Source organism: Primulina tabacum, chromosome 2 (genome assembly GCF_025594145.1).
Source record: "Primulina tabacum isolate GXHZ01 chromosome 2, ASM2559414v2, whole genome shotgun sequence".
NCBI lineage: Eukaryota > Viridiplantae > Streptophyta > Magnoliopsida > Lamiales > Gesneriaceae > Primulina > Primulina tabacum.
This window is the reverse complement of record NC_134551.1, coordinates 47546987-47567228: the sequence shown is the minus strand read 5'-3', so window position 1 is coordinate 47567228 and position 20242 is coordinate 47546987. Positions and strand designations below refer to the sequence as shown.

At 38.4% G+C, this 20242-nt stretch overlaps 1 protein-coding gene across 1 annotated transcript; it reads left to right on the top strand.

Annotated features, from left to right (window-relative positions):
• Positions 1-504: 504 nt before the first annotated feature.
• On the top strand, positions 505-18602 carry LOC142533356 (helicase-like transcription factor CHR28). The gene is given in 13 exon segments (XM_075640101.1): positions 505-889; positions 1034-1073; positions 1327-1641; positions 1888-3059; positions 4039-4110; positions 14088-14165; positions 14264-15140; positions 15701-15831; positions 15955-16176; positions 16935-17537; positions 17616-17762; positions 17764-17826; positions 17972-18602. Coding segments are annotated over 13 exon segments (3963 nt in total). The 5' UTR covers positions 505-754; the 3' UTR covers positions 18080-18602.
• Positions 18603-20242: the final 1640 nt, after the last annotated feature.

Sequence of the window (20242 nt, the reverse complement as noted above, 5' to 3'; positions counted from 1 at the left end):
AGTTGTACACCACAAAATATTATAGTGAAAATCTTTTCATCTTGCCCGTGATTTTTACCCTAATAATTTTTAGGGGTTTTCCACGTAAATCACGGTGTCCAGTTATTCTTTAATTTCGGATTTTATTATCTCAAATTTCGCACGTGGGACCAACATCCTTTAGTGGAAAAAGGTGGTGCAAATAATGCATGCATCGGTCCTTTGCAATGGTCAAGGATGATGATATTTTTTTAAATATTAATTAATATTATTATTTTACTATAAGCTCCTTAACAAAGGGAAAAAAATATATATTTGCTTTCATCTTTTAAATACTTTTTTTTTTGTGGAAACCGTAAATACCGAAGAGTTTCGGTGTCAACGAGGTCAATTAATTTCATAGACATAACATAACTGGGCGACTTTCCCCTATCCTTTCACACTTCTAATTGGAAACAAACAACGCGGCTCACTTTAGCACGTACCCTGGTGCTTTTTCTAGTTAAATAAATAACAAGGAACTCGTAAAAAAGCACAGAATAGTCGGAAATTTAGAGAATAGCATCCTTAACCTACGCCCCCCGTGTTCCAGTTTTTAACCTACGCTCCCTCGCCTCTGTCTGCACCCTTTCGTATTCTTTGTGAATTTTGCAAAATTCTAGTAACCCCATCTTTCATCATTGATAACTTTGCGGCGACGGCGTTTTTGTGTTGTGGAAAGGCGAGTTCCGTGGGAAATTAGGTTTGTTAAATTTACAGGGGGGAACTGATTGAGATGATGATGGCGAAGGCCGATGAGGTATCTTCGATTATAATAGACGAATTGTTCGCCATGGACGATGGATATGATGACGTTCTTATCGATATCGATTCTTTGTGGGACGGAGGGGAACCGCCTGATCCTGTGCAGGTTTTTTCAGCTTTTTTTACTCTATTTGGTTTGTGAAGCCTTGATCATGTAGTGAGTATATCACGCACCGAGTGTGTTCCCTAGTTTCTTCATGCTTTTACTTTTGTTAATCAGTAAATTAGTTTATTCTCTTTCGATTTTCAGGGTGGGTTGGAAGATTTTTCTTTTAACGGCTCCAATCAAGGTTGGTGAGAAGATTTGGGTTTGCGTTTTTTTTTTTGGTAATTATTGTTTTTTGTGATTCTCTTGTTCTCTGTACCATTCTCAAGTTACCACGACTTCTTGTCTGATAATAAGTAGTGGGTACTGATTTCATTCTATTCACTTTAGTTGATTTATGCTATTATTTACTGTCAACATGGTGCAGAAATTAGTGATTTCGGTCAAACTGCCAACTTATTTCCACCTAAAGTTATCAGATATTTTGTTTTTCATAGGATCACAGAATTCAACAGCCGCCGCCGCCGCCAGTTTAATGAGAGCTGAGTTTCCCGAAGTTGGTGTCTTATCTCATTCTAACTATTCCGAGGCTTCAAATAATAGGAATGCATGTTTAGATGGTTTCTCAGAATCTGGCTGGGCTTCTATGGTTCCAAACAATGAAAGGGTCGAAACATCATCACGGCTTAGTTATGCAGAGAACATGTGCTCCAGAAGCATCAATGATTGTATGCCTTTTCAGGGAAATGACCTTTTCTATACTTATTCTGATGGTGGTTCTAGAATTGCAGCATCTTATTTCCAAAATGATGGTGAGAAAAATCCCACTAGAGAAACCCTTCTACAATTGGTTTAGTTTTCATATGCTGATCATGTTATATTTGAGATCCTTAGATTTCTGCCTCCTGAATCACGATCCGTTCTGATCTGTTTTGGTGCTTGAGAGCTGATTGCTGTTTGTAAATAAATCTTGACCATGACTTGATTTTAGTGTTTTTGTCACCTTCTATCATTTAACTATTGTTCATTGCACTTGTTAATTATTATTTGGTTTGCAGATTTATACGACAAGAAATTAACGGAGGAAAGTAATCTTGGGATTTCTTTTGAGCAAAAGCAAGATTTATCTATCGATAGGGAGATGTCTTCATATGACACATCTCACACTGACTCTAGTTCTTGTGAAGTTACTGGAGCGGATGTTCCTGATATAATATCTGAAAACGGTGAATTGTGCTTTTTGAGCCCAGGTAATCCATCTTTTTTTCCTCCAACAAAGCAACATCATCCGTACGTTTCTGAAATCACTACATTAGCTAATGACGATGGTCGGATGGTTCACATGATGGATGGAGATAACACCATGGAAGAACTCATTAGTTTGACTCCCTTTATGGATAAGGTTGGAGGTGAGCTTGGGCAGCACCGTGCCAATTGTGGAAGTGTTAGCTCTATTTCTTTAAATAAGGGAATTCAATTGAACGAATTTGGTGAGAATCTTGTGGTGGAGAATGAGTTGCAGCAGCATTCCCCCAATGCTTTGTCAAATGTACAAAGGAAAATACAAGATCACATCAAGTTCAAAAAGCATATTGGATCAGTTAATTCTAGTGACATAGTTTCTAGAGCTTCTAAAGTAATTGATGTTTTCAGTAGGAAATACTATGGGAGTGCGGGTGACCTGCCTGCTACTGAAGTTATGAAGAAGCCTTTGTCGAACTCTCTGTCTTCTGTTTCTTTTGAGAATTATGTTTCATGTGCAAATAATGAAAAAGAAGACATACTTGTCAGAGCAAAGAGAAAACCCCTTATTTGTGGCTCTATAAGTGAAACTCACATAAACAACCCTACTAATGTTGCACATGAATGGCTAGAAGTTCTGCAGGTGTCAGAACAAGTTGGCACACTGCAAAAGCGTTCTATTAAGAGAGAATTCAATTGCCTAAAGGTGGAAAATAGTGTAGCCAACTGCGATCGCTCTTATCTTCCAAACCCCCCTGACCAAAAAGTGCAGAATAACTTGTATGAACAAAACAATGCTGATGACTGTGATTTGTATGTTATTGAAGATATGAGTGCTCCCGCACGATCAAATCCTGTTACCATAAATGCTAATGTGGTTGTTGCTTCACAATCTTTGACATCAAGGAGCCCCAGTAACCAGATCGTAACTGCCAATTCCAGGCTGAGACCAAATGCTGAACGAGTTATTTTTCGTGTTGCCCTGCAGGTGAACTTTTAAAATGATCCGTTTTCCTTTTTCTCTAGGCATTTATTATATTTATACACCGCTATCGCATAATCTAGCTGCTTCCAATAACAATAGATATTTTCCGAAATTGCTAGAACTGGTGTAAAATTTTTGGTAGTTCAATTATTCTTAGCTTTTTTTTGAAGCTTCCGGTGTTCAGCCAAGCTCTTGTTCTTGTTTTCGTCTATTTTCTTCTCATTTTTGTTGAAAAATTGGAATTTACGGATCTTATACGATTAATGAAATCACAAATGCTTAACGAATTTTTCTTTGAGAAACAATGTGTTTAGTGTTGGTCTGCATTTTGAGACTCAAATGTTGATGTTAAAAATTGCTTGCAGTTGATGCTATGATTATTATATTTGGTCATTAACTCTTGCATCATATGTTGATTATGTCCACTTTTCTTGAATGGAGAAAAATTCTCTTTTACTTGTGCGATGATGTGCTGGGATCACTTGCCTGCTTCATATCCTTTTGCATCATGGAAACATGAAATAGCTGCTTCGCTATCTATAGACGCAATTCCTATATTAAAGGTTTCCAATTCTTGCTTGTTTAGTATGTCAAGTGAACCAGGGTAGCAGTGGTTTAGCTTTTGTGATGCAAATAATTGGAAAATGTAATTGATGATTTGATTACAATGCAGAAAAATAAGTTTTGCTGCTGCATGTTTCCTCCTTTTCGAATTTAATCAACCTTACAGTGTTTGATTCAGTATGATCTTCTAGTATCATGTTTTCTAGTGAAGGTGAATGAATGGTTGGGCGATGTGTTATTTAGACCATTACTAACACTTATTGCCTGGAGAACGAAAATATTTTATCAATTTGTGGTGTCGTATTTACTATGGTGTGAACATTTATTGTTGCTGTGATAAATTTGTGAACACGTGTGTATTTCTGAGAGTTTCATTGATTGGAGAACTGTTTTACAAGAAGTATTGCGTGATTGTCAGGATCTTTCACAGGCAAAATCAGAAGCTACTCCACCAGACGGTCTTTTGGCCGTGCCTTTACTGAAACACCAGGTACATTATTGTTTCTTTGAGAAGCACACATTTGTTATTGTTACAACTTATTTCCCTGATTCTTTAGTTTTCAATGTTTTTTAATGGGCTGTACAAAAAATAGAAATAAGGCCACCATTTTATTCTTGAATATAGTAGGATCCTTTTCATGTCCATTTACTGTTTCTTCTCTATATTCATTATTTATTTTTAAGTAATTTACATCAACACACTTTGTTTGATTAGAATGATTAAAACCTTACAATTACTGTAAGTTTCTAAAAGGAAAAATATGGTAGAAAAGTATTTTAATTTAATCTATGAAATCAAATAATACATTGTACAACTTATGAAACCTACCATGCGAGTGAATGTTATCTAATCTAATCTATTTAAAATTTAAAAAGAAAGAATGAAGTACAACGGATAGCTCTATAATAAATCAAACTCTTAATTATCTAATGTTCAGACTGTTTAGTAATTCAATACTCCCCCTCAAGTTGGGTTGTATGCGTTGATCATGCCCAACTTGGAAACCACGTCTTCAAAGATAGGTCGAAATAAGGCCTTTGGCAAAATGTCTGCCACTTGTAGTTGAGTAGGGACATGGCTAAGCTTCGCGACACCTTTCTCAAATTTCTCACTTATGAAATGACGATCAATCTCAATATTTTTGGTTCGATCTTGATGAATCAGGTTCGATCTTGATGAACCAAGTTCTTGGCAATACTTATCGTAGCTTGGTTATCACATTTCAACTCCACTATTTGACTGATCTTCTAATTTCAGTTCCTTTGGTAGTATTTCAAGGCATATCACCGCGCAAATGCCATTGGCTAAGGCATGATATTATGCCTCTGCGATACTTCTCGCCACTACTGGTTGCTTTATCCTTTTCCAAGTTCACAAGGTTTCCCTTTACAAATGGGCAGTAACCTGATGTGGAGCGTCTGTCATTTGTTGAACCTGCCCAGTCTGCATCATTGTATACTTGGATATTCCTTGAGGAGAGTTTGCAAAACAGTATTCCTTTTTAGGTGATCCCTTCAGGTACCTTAGAACTCTATATACGACACCCACGTGCTTCTCAGTTGGGCTGTTCATGAACTGATGGATAATGCTTACAAAAAAGCCAACATCCGGTCGAGCGTGTGAGAGAGAATTAGTTTCCTCACCAATCTTTGACATCTTCTTTTATCAATAGGTAGATTATCTTCTTTGATTTCAATTTTCACATTTGGATCCATGGGTGTGTCAACCGGCTTGCACTCCAACATACCAATTTCATGCAAGAGATCCAACAAATATTTCCTTTGAGAGAGAGAGATTCCACGAGTTGATCTTACCACTTCCATTTCCAGAAAATATTTCAAGTGTCCCAAATCTTTCATCTCGAATTCTTTAGAGAGTAGCAATTTTATTCGGTCTCTTTCCTCTCCATGATTGCCAGTGAGCACAATATCATCCACATACACGATAATGACTGTGATATTTTCTTCTTTGGAGTGCTTGACAAGTAAAGTATGGTCTGATTGGCACTGACAGTATCAATCTCCTTTGAAGACATTGGTGAATCTATGAAACCATGCTCGAAGAGATTGTTTCAAACCGTAGAATGACTTCTTCAGTGTGCATACCTTGTCGACTATGGCTTTTGACTTAAATCATGGGGAATATCCATGTAGACCACTTCTTCCTGTTCTTCGTTCAGGAATACATTTTTGACATCATATTGGTATAGAGGCCAATAAAGGTTTGCTGACAGCTGACAAGAGTACACGGACAATATTGAGTCTTGCTACAGGAGAAAATGTTTCTTGATAATGAATCCTACATGCTTGCGTATACTTTTTTGCTACTAGACATGCCTTGAATCGTTCAGTTTGTGCTTTATACTTGACTGTAAAGGTCTTCTTGCAGAGCACCCTATTGTTCTCTTTCCAGACGGAAGTTCAGTGATTTGCCATGTATTAATTTTTTCAAGGACCCATATTTCATCAAAGACATCAGTCTTCCAATTTGGATCTTGGAGAACTTCAACGATATTTGACGGAACTTGAACCCGATCCAAGTTAGATACAAATGCTCGATATGCAGGTGATAATTTCTTAAAGGATACAAAGTTTTTATAAGGTGTTGTGTGCATGATCTAGTTCCCTTTCTTAATGCAATGAGCCTATCATCAATCTCATTTTCATCAATTGTAAGGGACACAAAGTCAATTGTACCTTGGTCATTTTCCTTGGGATCTGACTGCGAAGAAGAGTTATGGCTTACCTGATTTTGTACAATGTCCCGATGATCCGTCAGTTGGAGTGGCCTTCTGCAATAGTAGACATGATCAAAAGGTGGGATATGACTTTGAGATTTGGAATTGTCTGATTGGTGGTACGAATATGATCGGATGAATGATGGGCCTGAATCACTCGGTTCCAGATTTTGAGGTTAAAAAATGAGTTCTAGATTTTGAGGTTCATTTGATATCTGCTCCCCTTGAACCGAAGAAGCTGAATAAAAAAGTCCATTCTCAAGGAAGGTGACATTCGCAGAGGTATAAATTTCTTAAATGATACAAAGTTTTTATAAGGTGTTGTGTGCATGATCTAGTTCCCTTTCTTAATGCAATGAGCCTATCATCAATCTCATTTTCATCAATTGTAAGGGAAACAAAGTCAATTGTACCTTGGTCATTTTCCTAGGGATCTGGCTGCGAAGAAGAGTTATGGCTTACCTGATTTTGTACAGTGTCCCGATGATCCGTCAGTTGGAGTGGCCTTCTGCGATAGTAGACATGATCAAAAGGTGGGATATGACTTTGAGATTTGGAATTGTCTGATTGGTGGTACGAATATGATCGGATGAAGGATGGGCCTGAATCACTCGGTTCCAGATTTTGAGGTTAAAAAATGAGTTCCAGATTTTGAGGTTCATTTGATATATGCTCCCCCTGAACCGAAGAAGCTGAATAAAAAAGTCCATTCTCAAGGAAGGTGACATCCGCAGAGGTATAAATTTCTTAAATGATACAAAGTTTTTATAAGGTGTTGTGTGCATGATCTAGTTCCCTTTCTTAATGCAATGAGCCTATCATCAATCTCATTTTCATCAATTGTAAGCGACACAAAGTCAATTGTACCTTGGTCATTTTCCTTGGGATCTGGCTGCGAAGAAGAGTTATGGCTTACCTGATTTTGTATAGTGTCCCGATGATGCGTCAGTTGGAGTGGCCTTCTGCGATAGTAGACATGATCAAAAGGTGGGATATGACTTTGAGATTTGGAATTGTCTGATTGGTGGTACGAATATGATCGGATGAAGGATGGGCCTGAATCACTCGGTTCCAGATTTTGAGGTTAAAAAATGAGTTCTAGATTTTGAGGTTCATTTGATATCTGCTCCCCCTGAACCGAAGAAACTGAATAAAAAAGTCCATTCTCAAGGAAGGTGACATCCGCAGAGGTATACATTTCTTAAATGATACAAAGTTTTTATAAGGTGTTGTGTGCATGATCTAGTTTCCTTTCTTAATGCAATGAGCCTATCATCAATCTCATTTTCATCAATTGTAAGGGACACAAAGTCAATTGTACCTTGGTCATTTTCCTTGGGATCTGGCTGCGAAGAAGAGTTATGGCTTACCTGATTTTGTACAGTGTCCCGATGATCCGTCAGTTGGAGTGGCCTTCTGCGATAGTAGACATGATCAAAAGGTGGGATATGACTTTGACATTTGGAATTGTCTGATTGGTGGTACGAATATGATCGGATGAAGGATGGGCCTGAATCACTCGGTTCCAGATTTTGAGGTTCATTTGATATCTGCTCCCCCTGAACCGAAGAAGCTGAATAAAAAAGTCCATTCCCAAGGAAGGTGACATCCGCAGAGGTATAAATTTCTTAAATGATACAAAGTTTTTATAAGGTGTTGTGTGCATGATCTAGTTCCCTTTCTTAATGCAATGAGCCTATCATCAATCTCATTTTCATCAATTGTAAGGGACACAAAGTCAATTGTACCTTGGTCATTTTCCTTGGGATCTGGCTGCGAAGAAGAGTTATGGCTTACCTGATTTTGTACAGTGTCCCGATGATGCGTTAGTTGGAGTGGCCTTCTGCGATAGTAGACATGATCAAAAGGTGAGATATGACTGAGATTTGGAATTGTCTGATTGGTGGTACGAATATGATCGGATGAAAGATGGGCCTGAATCACTCGGTTCCAGATTTTGAGGTTAAAAAATGAGTTCCAGATTTTGAGGTTCATTTGATATATGCTCCCCCTGAACCGAAGAAGCTGAATAAAAAAGTCCATTCTCAAGGAATGTGACATCCGCAGAGGTATAAATTTCTTAAATGATACAAAGTTTTTATAAGGTGTCGTGTGCATGATCTAGTTCCCTTTCTTAATGCAATGAGCCTATCATCAATCTCATTTTCATCAATTGTAAGGGACACAAAGTCAATTGTACCTTGGTCATTTTCCTTGGGATATGGCTACGAAGAAGAGTTATGGCTTACCTGATTTTGTACAGTGTCCCGATGATTCGTCAGTTGGAGTGGCCTTCTGTAGACATGATCAAAAGGTGGGATATGACTTTGAGATTTGGAATTGTCTGATTGGTGGTACGAATATGATCGGATGAAGGATGGGCCTGAATCACCCGGTTCCAGATTTTGAGGTTAAAAAATGAGTTCCAGATTTTGAGGTTCATTTGATATCTGCTCCCCCTGAACCGAAGAAGCTGAATAAAAAAGTCCATTCTCAAGGAAGGTGACATCCGCAGAGGTATAAATTTCTTAAATGATACAAAGTTTTTATAAGGTGTTGTGTGCATGATCTAGTTCCCTTTCTTAATGCAATGAGCCTATCATCAATTGTAAGGGAGGGACACAAAGTCAATTGCACCTTGGTCATTTTCCTTGGGATCTGGCTGCGAAGAAGAGTTATGGCTTACCTGATTTTGTACAGTGTCCTGATGATTCGTCAGTTGGAGTGGCCTTCTGCGATAGTAGACATGATCAAAAGGTGGGATATGACTTTGACATTTGGAATTGTCTGATTGGTGGTACGAATATGATCGGATGAAGGATGGGCCTGAATCACTCGGTTCCAGATTTTGAGGTTAAAAAATGAGTTCCAGATTTTGAGGTTCATTTGATATCTGCTCCCCCTGAACCGAAGAAGCTGAATAAAAAAGTCCATTCTCAAGGAAGGTGACATCCGCAGAGGTATAAAATTTCCTGGTGACAGGAGAAAAGCATTTGTAGCCCTTCTGAGTTGGTGAGTAACCTAGAAAAATGCACTTTTGGGAACGTGGATTTAACTTGCTTCGATTATGGGAATGAATGGGGACAAAAATGGATAAGCCAAAGACTTTGAGTGGAATATTGGTAAGTGTCCAGTTGGGTAAAAACTCGAGGAGAAACTGTATCGGGGTTATGAAATTGAGGACGCGAGAGGGGATGCGATTGATCAAGAATGCGGTAATAAGGACATCATTGCTCCAGAAATGGCGAGGAACATTGTTTGTGAATAACAAGGATCGAGCAACCGCAAGTAAATGACGGGTTTTTCGTTCGGAGACACAATTTTGTCGAGGGGTGTCGAAGGAGGAATTTTGATGAATAATTCCTTGACTAGTGAGGAAATCACCTAAAATAGGTTTAAAGAAATCCCTTGCGCGATCAGATCGAAAAATCTGAATTTTGGTTGAAAAATGGTTTTGTATCATGGCTGGGAAAGTCTTGAATATGTGTGAATTTTCAGACTTGTCTTTAATGAGATAAATCCAGGAAAGCCGAGTATGGTCATCCACAAATAACAAGAACCAATGGGAGCCTGTAATATTTTTGACGTTAAAATGGCGGCCCAGATATTGCTATGCGTGAGAGAAAAGGGCTTTGGATGGTTTGTATGCTTGTGGTGTAAATGAATGTCGTGCGTGTTTTGACAATTGACATACGTCACACTAAGGAAACTGCAAATTTTTATTACCGAACAGAAAAGGGACCAATTTCGTTAGATATACAAAATTGGGTTGACCTAAGCAATAGTGCCATAACATGAAGTCGCTTTCTTAGTCAAATAAAATACAGAAGAAATTGGGGAGGATGAAGAATTGTCCGGATTGGCTGGTTGATATCCCGAGAAAGGCTTCATCTGAAGGAGGTACATGCCTGCACATAACTCAACATTGCCAATCCTCCTCCCTGATGCCAGGTCCTGAAAATGCAAGATTTAGTTAGAGAAATCATAGAGCATTGGATATCACGATTAATGCTATTAATAGACAGTAAATTGCAAGTGAGTTCAGGGACGAACAACATATTGTGTAAAGACAAACAAAGAGATAAATTCTCTGAGCCCGAGCCAAATATTGTAGTGTAAGACCCATTAGCAATACGTACTGATTTGGGCAATGAAAACGGGCTGTAAGAACTAAACACTTCAAAAGTGCCTGTCATATGATCTGAGGCACCCAAATCGACAATTCAATAATGTGAAAAATCTGTTTGTGTGAGGAAAGCAACAAGAATATCACCTCGCATTGTTTTGGTTCCCGTACCAATTATCGAAGGGGTGGAGGATGATGGCTGCTGGAAAAACAATTTTTGGAGCATATCAAGCTGCTCGTTGGTGAATAGCAAAGGGTTCGGAGAAGGCTTCGATGCAGCAACATGTGCTCGACGCTCACGAGCTGGCTTCCAATTAGCAGGTTTACCATGTATCCACCAACAGGTATCCAGATTATGGTCGGGCTTATTGCATTTTTCGCACCAGAGACGGTCAGCCCCTTGTTTTCGCTTCAAAGGGTATGAATATGATGGTCCGCAAGCATCGGGAGCTGTAGGGCGTGAGTCGGAATTAGTCACATGTTGCCGCTGAACTGCTAAGGCTGAAGCGCGGAGGCGTGGCAAAAGTTTCGTCCCCAAAATCTGTCCCTGGACATCATCCAAAGTGTTGTTGAGCCCGAGAAGGAATCCAAAATTTCTCGACAACGGTGCTGTAAATCTGCTCGTAATCAGGACACTTCCTGGCATGTATATCAAACATGTATAATTCTTGCTAGTGACGAGTGAGAGACATGAAGTAGGTGGTTACATATTTCTCCTCCTTTCGTAGATCATGAAGGATATATTCAGTGGAAAAGATTTCCGACGTCTTTGCAGGAATAGGTCTTTCGTGCGGCATCCAAACGTCTTTGGCAGTGCTATATAGGAGAAAATTTTCACCAATGTCGGGGTTCATAGAATTAATCAACCACGACATAACCATACTGTTTTCGGATCTCCATGCCCTGAATATATGATCGTCGGAGTCCGGGCGGGTCGCCTTGCCCATGAGATGGTCATCCTTACCGCGTATGCAGATGAACAACAATACGGATTGTGACCATGGCAAAAAGTTACGGCCATTCAGTTTATGGCACGTGATAGAGGGAGGCGAAGCATTATCGCTCATGGTAGGAGTCGCGGTCGCGGAACTGGAATTTGCACCGGAGGAAGATGTCATACCGTACTTAGTCATCGGCATGTGCTGACATTTGATACCATGTAAGTTTCTAAAAAGAAAAATATGGGAGAGAAGTATTTTATTTAATCTATGAAATCAAAGAATACATCGTACAATTTATAAAGCCTACCAAACCAATTAATGTTATCTAATTTAATTTTTTAAAACTTTTAAAAAAGGAATAAGTATAGCATGTAACTCTATCTAATAAATCAAACTCCTAATTATCCAATGTTCAGTTATTCAACAATTACAATTTTTACGAAACCAGATTTCCTGCACTGATTTATTTTATCTTCTCTTGGGTTATGGTTAAAAGTTTAATTGGCTTTTACAACCATTTGAAATATTTACCAAGTATGCCATGTGAAATAGTTTTTTCATAAATAATTCTAGATATGTGAAGAGTCCCATGATAACCTTTGCTTATTATCATTGCATTTTGTCCCAAAAATGAGAGTGAGCGGGAGCTTTATTTTCCTGGTACATGTGGGGGCCCGTGCTCCTGATTAATCTTTAATGACAAAACAACCAGGATTTATTAATGTAAACAGCGAAAGCGATTAAAAATTTTCTTTTGGGCCAATAGAAATTTCGACATGACCTTCACAGTAAGTAGGACATCCCAAAAATTTCCAAACCACACAAACAACATTTATATACTCGAAATAAAGTCATAACATCAATTCACAACCCTATAGCCGCACTGGCCAGGACTAAACACATATAGAGCCGGCAAAGCTCGATCACACAACTATCAATACAAAACATCGTAAAAATAACAGTACAGCTACACGGGACATCTCCCCGGTAAATGTATAACTCCATAATATAGTATATATATATCTGGGAACTCTCAACCATGACTCGACGATTGGGCACCACTACCTGACGCTCCACCAGACGCGTCAAATCCTCCTGGATAACCTGCTATGGCATCAAAAACAACCACAGCATAAAAAGAAACGAGGGGTCGGGCCCCAGTACGACGAACCAGTAATATTACGACAAATATAACTGACATGAAATAAAATCAAGTAAAATGCAATGAAATGCAATGCGTGTCGGTAACAACAAAATAATGGATACCAAAGCGGAGTCCAAATGAAACGCATCAGCAACAGTAACAGTGGCCACCCGTGCCAGGACTACAGCAACGTAATATCATGCCGCCGCTCATCCATGCACGTAGCATCGAGGGTACGGGAGCGACCCGCTCAGCCCTCATGCAAGTCATCAGGAGTGCTAATCCTACCCACCCACTCCATCGATGACGCAACAACTCGATAGATCAATATCAATAGCAATCAAAGGAGTCAAGGCTCGAAATGATATGCCACAATAGTATCAACTCAAATAAATGCGTGAATGAAATCACGTATTCACAGAAACACATAAGGCACGCCACAACTCATTACAAAGTACTTAACGTCATTTCACATCATATAGACGTCATAATAAAACAGTTCATGCGTACCTCAACTGACTTTAATTTATAACAAAATATCTTAAATCCTCAAGAAAGTCCGGTAAATGCCAACTCAGACAAATCACCTGAATATTAATTTAAATGGTCTTATCATCATATAAAAATTCCCGAACCATTTAAATTCACTAAAAATCCAATTTCAACAATTTAGGCATTTTAAATTCCTAAAATTTCAATATTCGACTAAAATGCCTAAAATCAATTATTTCTATTTTATCGTCGTAAAATATTCTTTTTAGCCTTAAATGACGCTAAACTAATATTTAAGCGACTGCGATAAATTCTAGGTTCACCAGACTACACCTCCAAATTGCACAATTCCGGAACCTACAACAATAACCCAATAATTAATCAATAATGATACATTATTTGAGTCGAAATTGAATTAAATTCACGTGGGCAACAATTTGCACCGAGGTAGCTTGTAATCCGAACAACAGTGGCTAAAATCAAGCCTACACCGAAGCTCACCGGCAACAGGCGGCAAACTCGCCGGAGAAGATGACCGGAATCACGCAGAAAAACGGAGCCGACGGGTTGTTCTCGAAAATTTGCAAAAGTGGTACCAAAAGGAAGCTTACGACATAAGGAACAAAACCCCTCAATCAATTTTTAGTTTTGAGCGGCGGAATACGACGATTTCAACGGTGAAGCCGGCGGCGTTTTTAGACGGGTTTTCAGAAATCACGATTTCACCTAGCAAGAGTGGTATCAATGGAAAGCTTACGTCGAGAGCTTTCCAATCGTATATTTACTTGAATTTTTCGATCACCGGTGCGGCCACAATCGACGAAATAAATTTCGAAATGTTGAAGAAGAATGGAGAAGATCGGCTACGGGGAGAGAGAAAGCGAAATTCACGTTTCTTTTTTTTTATTTTTTTATTTTTTTTATTTATTTATTTACTTAATCAAACTGGGCCGGGCTTGGGGAATGTGTTTGGGCTGGGCTCTCACAGTACATCTCCCAATTAATATTGGCTGAGTTTGTGAACAGAGGATTGCTTTATCCTGGATGGTTAACAAGGAGACAAAAAGTGCATGCTGTTCTGGTGGGATTCTTGCGGATGATCAGGTAACATAGGGGGTTTAGCTGACTTTTTGAAGGAATGTTTACTGATATTTCCCATGAAACAATTCTCATATGTTTCGGGTATTCACTACTTCTGGCAGGGACTTGGGAAGACTATATCAACGATCGCTCTGATTCTGAAAGAAAGGTCTTCATCTTCTAAAGCACCTAAGACTAACCGAGAACAAAGTGAGGCAGAGACTTTAAATTTGGATGATGATGATGATAGAGAAGGTGCCAAATCTCCTCAAGTTTATGGAAGCCATATCAAGTGGGGCCAGACACATTTGCAATCTAAGGGCAGGCCTGCTGCTGGCACCCTTATTGTATGTCCAACAAGTGTCCTCCGGCAGTGGTCCGATGAATTGCACAATAGAGTTACGACTGAAGCCGATCTCTCTGTTCTAGTATATCATGGAAGTAACCGCACTAAGGATCCTCGCGAGGTGGCCAAATATGATGTTGTTTTGACAACCTATGCTATTGTGAGCATGGAGGTGCCAAAGCAGCCTGTTGTTAATGAAAATGATGATCAGGCAGGTGCCCCATTTAAAGGATTTTCATCTGGTAAAAAAAGGAAACTACTTGAATCCATGTCTGACAAAAAACCCTTGAGAAGTAAGAAGTGTAATAGAGGAATCGACGAAGAATTATATGAAACTATATCTGGCCCGCTTGCCAAGGTTGGATGGTTTAGAGTTGTGTTGGACGAGGCTCAGAGTATTAAGAACCACAGAACTCAAGTAGCCAGGGCTTGTTGGGGCCTTCGGGCGAAACGAAGATGGTGCTTATCTGGGACTCCGATGCAGAATGCGATTGATGATCTATATAGCTATTTTAGATTTCTCAGGCACGATCCATATGCTGTTTTTAAGACCTTCTGCGACCAACTAAAGACACCCATTCATAGGAATCCAAAGGATGGTTACAAAAAATTACAAGCTGTGCTGAAGACTATTATGTTACGTAGAACAAAAGGTAAGAGATATGTTATCCTCTTGTTTGCTGTTACTCAAATTTTGTTTTGCTTTTATTGCTTGCTTGATGTGATGTTAACCCTGTTGTAAATGTCAGAAGCAAGTATAGCTGTTCCCTATGAAAGTCGGGTGATATGTCACTATAAATGCGTTAGGAGGTTTCTGTTGCTTATTGGCCTTTGAGAATCATAAAATAACTGTGGTATTGAAATTTTTCGAGGCTTTTTGTATATATCATTCAGTCTTCTGGGGAATATTAATATGACCATGATAGCCTATTAAGTGCCTATCTGTGTTTGTGAAGCTGTTAGGCCTGTTTTGTGGCGTGGGGATATGGACATAACTAGCATGAATTAATTAATCTATTTTGGTTCGTTGAACTCTAGAAAATAGGATTCTGGTCTGGTTGATAAATTGTGTTATCCATCATAAATTTGAAGTTCCTCCCCTTTGTTGAGCTTTCTGTGTTCCCTCCGCATTTTATTTTGCACTTGCTATCATGGCATCATAAGCAAAAAGAATTCAGGAGATTTACTGATATCATGGTGTATGGTGACATAGGTACTCTTATTGATGGAGAACCAATTATCAATCTCCCACCCAAAACTATAATGATGAAAAAAGTTGATTTTTCCCAGGAGGAACGGGATTTTTACTGCAGGCTTGAGGCGGAGTCGCGTGCGCAGTTTGCTGTATGCTTTCTTTTGTTCCAGCTCGATGTCATAATAATCTTTCATTGCTCTTCTGGTCTCAGGGTTTTATCTCCCTCTCTGTTTTTTCTTTTAAAATATATATATATATATATATCTTGACAGGAATATGCAGCAGCAGGAACTGTGAAACAAAATTATGTGAACATATTGTTAATGCTTCTGCGGCTTCGACAAGCTTGTGATCACCCTCTTCTTGTTAGGGGATTCAATTCTAAATCAAAAATAAATGCATCCATTGAGGTAGCTAAGAAACTTCCTCAGGAGAAACAGATTTTCCTTCTGAATTGTTTGGAAGCGTCTTTAGCTATATGTGGGATTTGCAATGTAAGTAGTTAGTTATGGACCATCTCATGATTTCCCACACTTATTTAGTGTTTTCCATAATTAATTATTGTTATTTTTTATTATGTTAGTTGGTATTTTAATTAGATCCGAGTTTCTCGTGTATACGGGAAAGATATTTATTCGTCCTCACCACCATTTGTGAGCACGTAACTCTAAAGTGGATGTAAGAAACACCAACAAAATGCAAAATAAATGCCCAAGAATTTTTATGAATTTGTTTTAAACGTGCTTGTGGCTATATATTTCATTTGTGTTTCATCTGTTTGATGGGTAAAAGCAATTTGGCGCCCAAGTTTTTACTTTTTTATACTTAGTATTAGTATTTGTGATCCCTTACATGATTCAAATTGGACATTAGTTTCTGTAGAATTACTAATATATACCTGATTGCTAGTTTCCTTGTCAATGCCGTGAATTAATGGCCAAGGATGCCCTGATGTATTAAATGAAAAAATTACACACATTGAGGGTAACACAGAAATACACACTTGTCAACGTCGTATTTGAACTATTGACACATTTTTCATTGACTGGGAAAACTGGTCTGTAACTATGCAGTTTGCATCTGTTAAATATGTGGATGTTCGGTTAATATGCCCTGGCGGATGCTTCAACTTTAACTCCAGATGCTCCGCTGCTATAAAATTGTCAATATTATTCACAGAACCATGGGATTACATTTGTCTATGTTTGTCGAATAATGCCTTACAAGCTATTTAACTGCTTTTATGTTTTAGGACCCACCTGATGGCGCCGTTGTAACTGTCTGTGGACATGTTTATTGCGACCAGTGCATATGCCAGCATATAATAGGTGATGACACTCAGTGTGTCGCCAAGGATTGCAAAACCCATCTTTCCTTGTCCAATATATTCTCAATGACCTCGCTGCGCATTTCACTATCTGATCAGCTTGGTATGGAAAATACCCCAAAGTGTTCTGATTCTGCACTTGTTGAGGTTAATGAGCCTTGTTCTCTGAGTCGTCCAGAGGATTCTTCCAAAATCAAGGCCGCCCTTGAGCTATTGTCGTCTTTGTCCAAACCCTATGAGCGTCCCCTAAGAACGTGTTCCTCGAATTCCTTCGAACAAGGTGGTTGTTCAGAAAAGTTACATGCTCACGATTCAGTAGAAGATAACCAAAATTCAGACATAAATAGAAATTCAAACTTAGCACAGTTTGGAGGAGAGAAAGCAATCGTGTTCTCCCAGTGGACGAGGATGCTTGACTTGCTCGAAGATTGTTTGAAGAAGTCTTCCATTCAGTATCGTAGACTTGATGGAACAATGCCAGTTGTTGCCAGAGACAGAGCTGTGAAAGATTTTAATTCTCTTCCAGAGGTTTGTCTTACCTCTAGCTTTTGTTAAAAATTAATAGCACTTCTTCTCGAAGAATTAAGCATGGAAGCTTTCTACCAGGTTTCTGTTATGATCATGTCTCTGAAAGCTGCAAGTCTTGGATTAAACATGGTGGCAGCATGTCGTGTTCTCCTCCTTGATCTGTGGTGGAACCCAACAACTGAAGATCAGGCTATTGACAGAGCCCACCGTATTGGGCAGACGCGTCCCTGTGTCAGTTTTTCGGCTGACTGTGAAGGATACAGTAGAAGATCGCATTTTATCCTTACAGGTACCTTTGCTTTTACTGCATTTTATTTTCGATCCAATGGTAGAATGCAAGTGAAGAAAGTCATAAAGTTTTAGGAAATAAATTCGAAGAATGCAATAAACTTGTTTTTTATTTCTCTGGTTTCTTTATGTTTCTTCTTGTTCAGCAAAGGAAGAGAGAAATGGTCGCAGCAGCATTTGGAGAGGATGAGACTGGTGGCAGACAAACACGGCTTACCGTGGAAGATTTGAAATATCTCTTTCGAGTTAATTAATTGTTTTCTAGGATATCCTGGGATTATTCTTTTTGTACTCTTCATAAGCTATCGGTGGCAGCTGATTCTTTTACAAAGCAGATCTTTAGGATTAACAGGAATTGGTAGCTTTAGCATCACACAGCATTATGGTTCTCCATGAAGATTCACCAGATCCATTTTTGGATTAAGTTATTCTTTCTTCTCACGTTCTGTATAGCATTAGAGACTCAACATTGCGAAAGATAGAAACCTTGAGGTAACACTAAAAATTCTTTTGATTATATTTTATATGTTCTGACCCTCACCCATCAGTTCTTGTCTTGATGAAGATAATTTCTACGCAGCTAGAGTGGTTTGAAATAGAGCCGTATATTTTCTTTTTCTGATCATTGGCCAAAGATCAAAGATTTCTTTTTTATTCTTTAATTGGTCTTTTGACTTCTGTGACACTGCTGCAGTAAAATGCAGGAACAAAAAACGTGTTATTCAATTTTCTGTACAGATCTCTATAATTGCTTATAGTCTCGACTTGCTTGCCGTTTTCCCATCAGTTTAGAATTTTTACTTGCGATATGGTGATTCTGTTTCTTTTAAAATTATTTTGTATAGACACTGCATCAAGATACATCCGTGACCGTGCATTGTCAAAAGTAAATGAATATGTTGATCTAACATATGGAGTGACTTTGAGCTTTGTGGTATCAAATTATACTGTTGATCTGTAATGTAGGTTTCTTATAAATCAGCTTAAGTGAATAATGTTTTGCGCTTTTGGTTAAGAGCTTATATTAAGAGAAAATGATATCTTTTAGTTGATTGACAAGAAAACTGATATAAACATGGGTTTCAAAATGTGAGGATTATTAAAAAAAAAAGGTGACAAGGTAGCTGCCTAAGAGTGTTATTCACATGGTTCCGATGTGCTTTTATTCAGTGGGAATAGGTATCTTGGTTTTATCCACCATTGGTGGGATGTTGATTAGAATTTTTCAGTGAAAGAGATGGTCCTGGATGGGTGGTATTCTCTATCTTGCACCCATAAATTCATTAGACCGGAACAATGATATGCAGCTTAGGGCTGTCAATCAAACCCACAGAATGCTGTAGCTGATCGAGGGAGGTAAATATGAAAATCTTTTATTTAGAAAATTGGTGACGCCGTCCTTGTTTTCATTCCGTCCTTGTTTTCATTTTGGATTCTCCTATCGAAGGTAATAAGGTTTACGTAATCCCTGGTTGCCTAGGTATATTTAGTTAGTTCCTTGATGTGGAAAAGTAATATGATCCTTGTGGAGCCCCGGATATGATATCTAATACTAATAATTATAAATGTAACAAATCAAACGATTCAGTAAAATATATAATTTGTTTCACAAATTGACATAAACATCTTCAAAATAATTTAAAGGTCTCAATTTTTTTTTTTTTATAAGTTTCAACATGCCAAAATAAACTAGTAGCCAAATTAATCAAAACATCATCAAATAGCTCCTAAGACTCGAGAATATCACTCTAACTCGTATCTACTCACCCGGAGCTGGACTCTGGAATCCCAAGCCTTGCCTCACCTACCATCAAGCACATGAAAACAAGAGGTATCGGACATGCCGGTGACTATAAACCCAGTATGATACAATCAATAACAAATAAAAATTAAATTTTCAAGTAGTTCATATAAATTCATAAAGATGCAATATAATGCAATGCATGATCAGAAGCTGTGGGCCTATCAATAAATCTCAAGATCAAGTGAATCATCTGGTCATAGGGTACCCAAGGATAGAGAATCTCCCAGCAATATCCATCGACTCATCCGCTCGAGGTGGGTTGTTGTGTTCTACAATCCCAAGATTATGGTGCGTCTATAGAGAGTGTTCATGCAATAGCAGCGACCTCCGCATACACTATGCCAACTCAACTATAGCCCTATACGTCCAACAAATCAATATATCAAGGCGACCTCCGCCATATCAAATCTGAATCGACACTTGGCTCAATATGCAATGTAATGATGCAAATCAATGTCATCATTTCGATATCATAATAAACTTATCTCAATACAACAATCATCATCAAATCACAAATAATTCATCGAGCCTATAGAATTTTCAATATAAAAATAAAAATGATACTTTTACCTCGTATGTTTTATCGACCTTAACATACATTTCAAATATTACC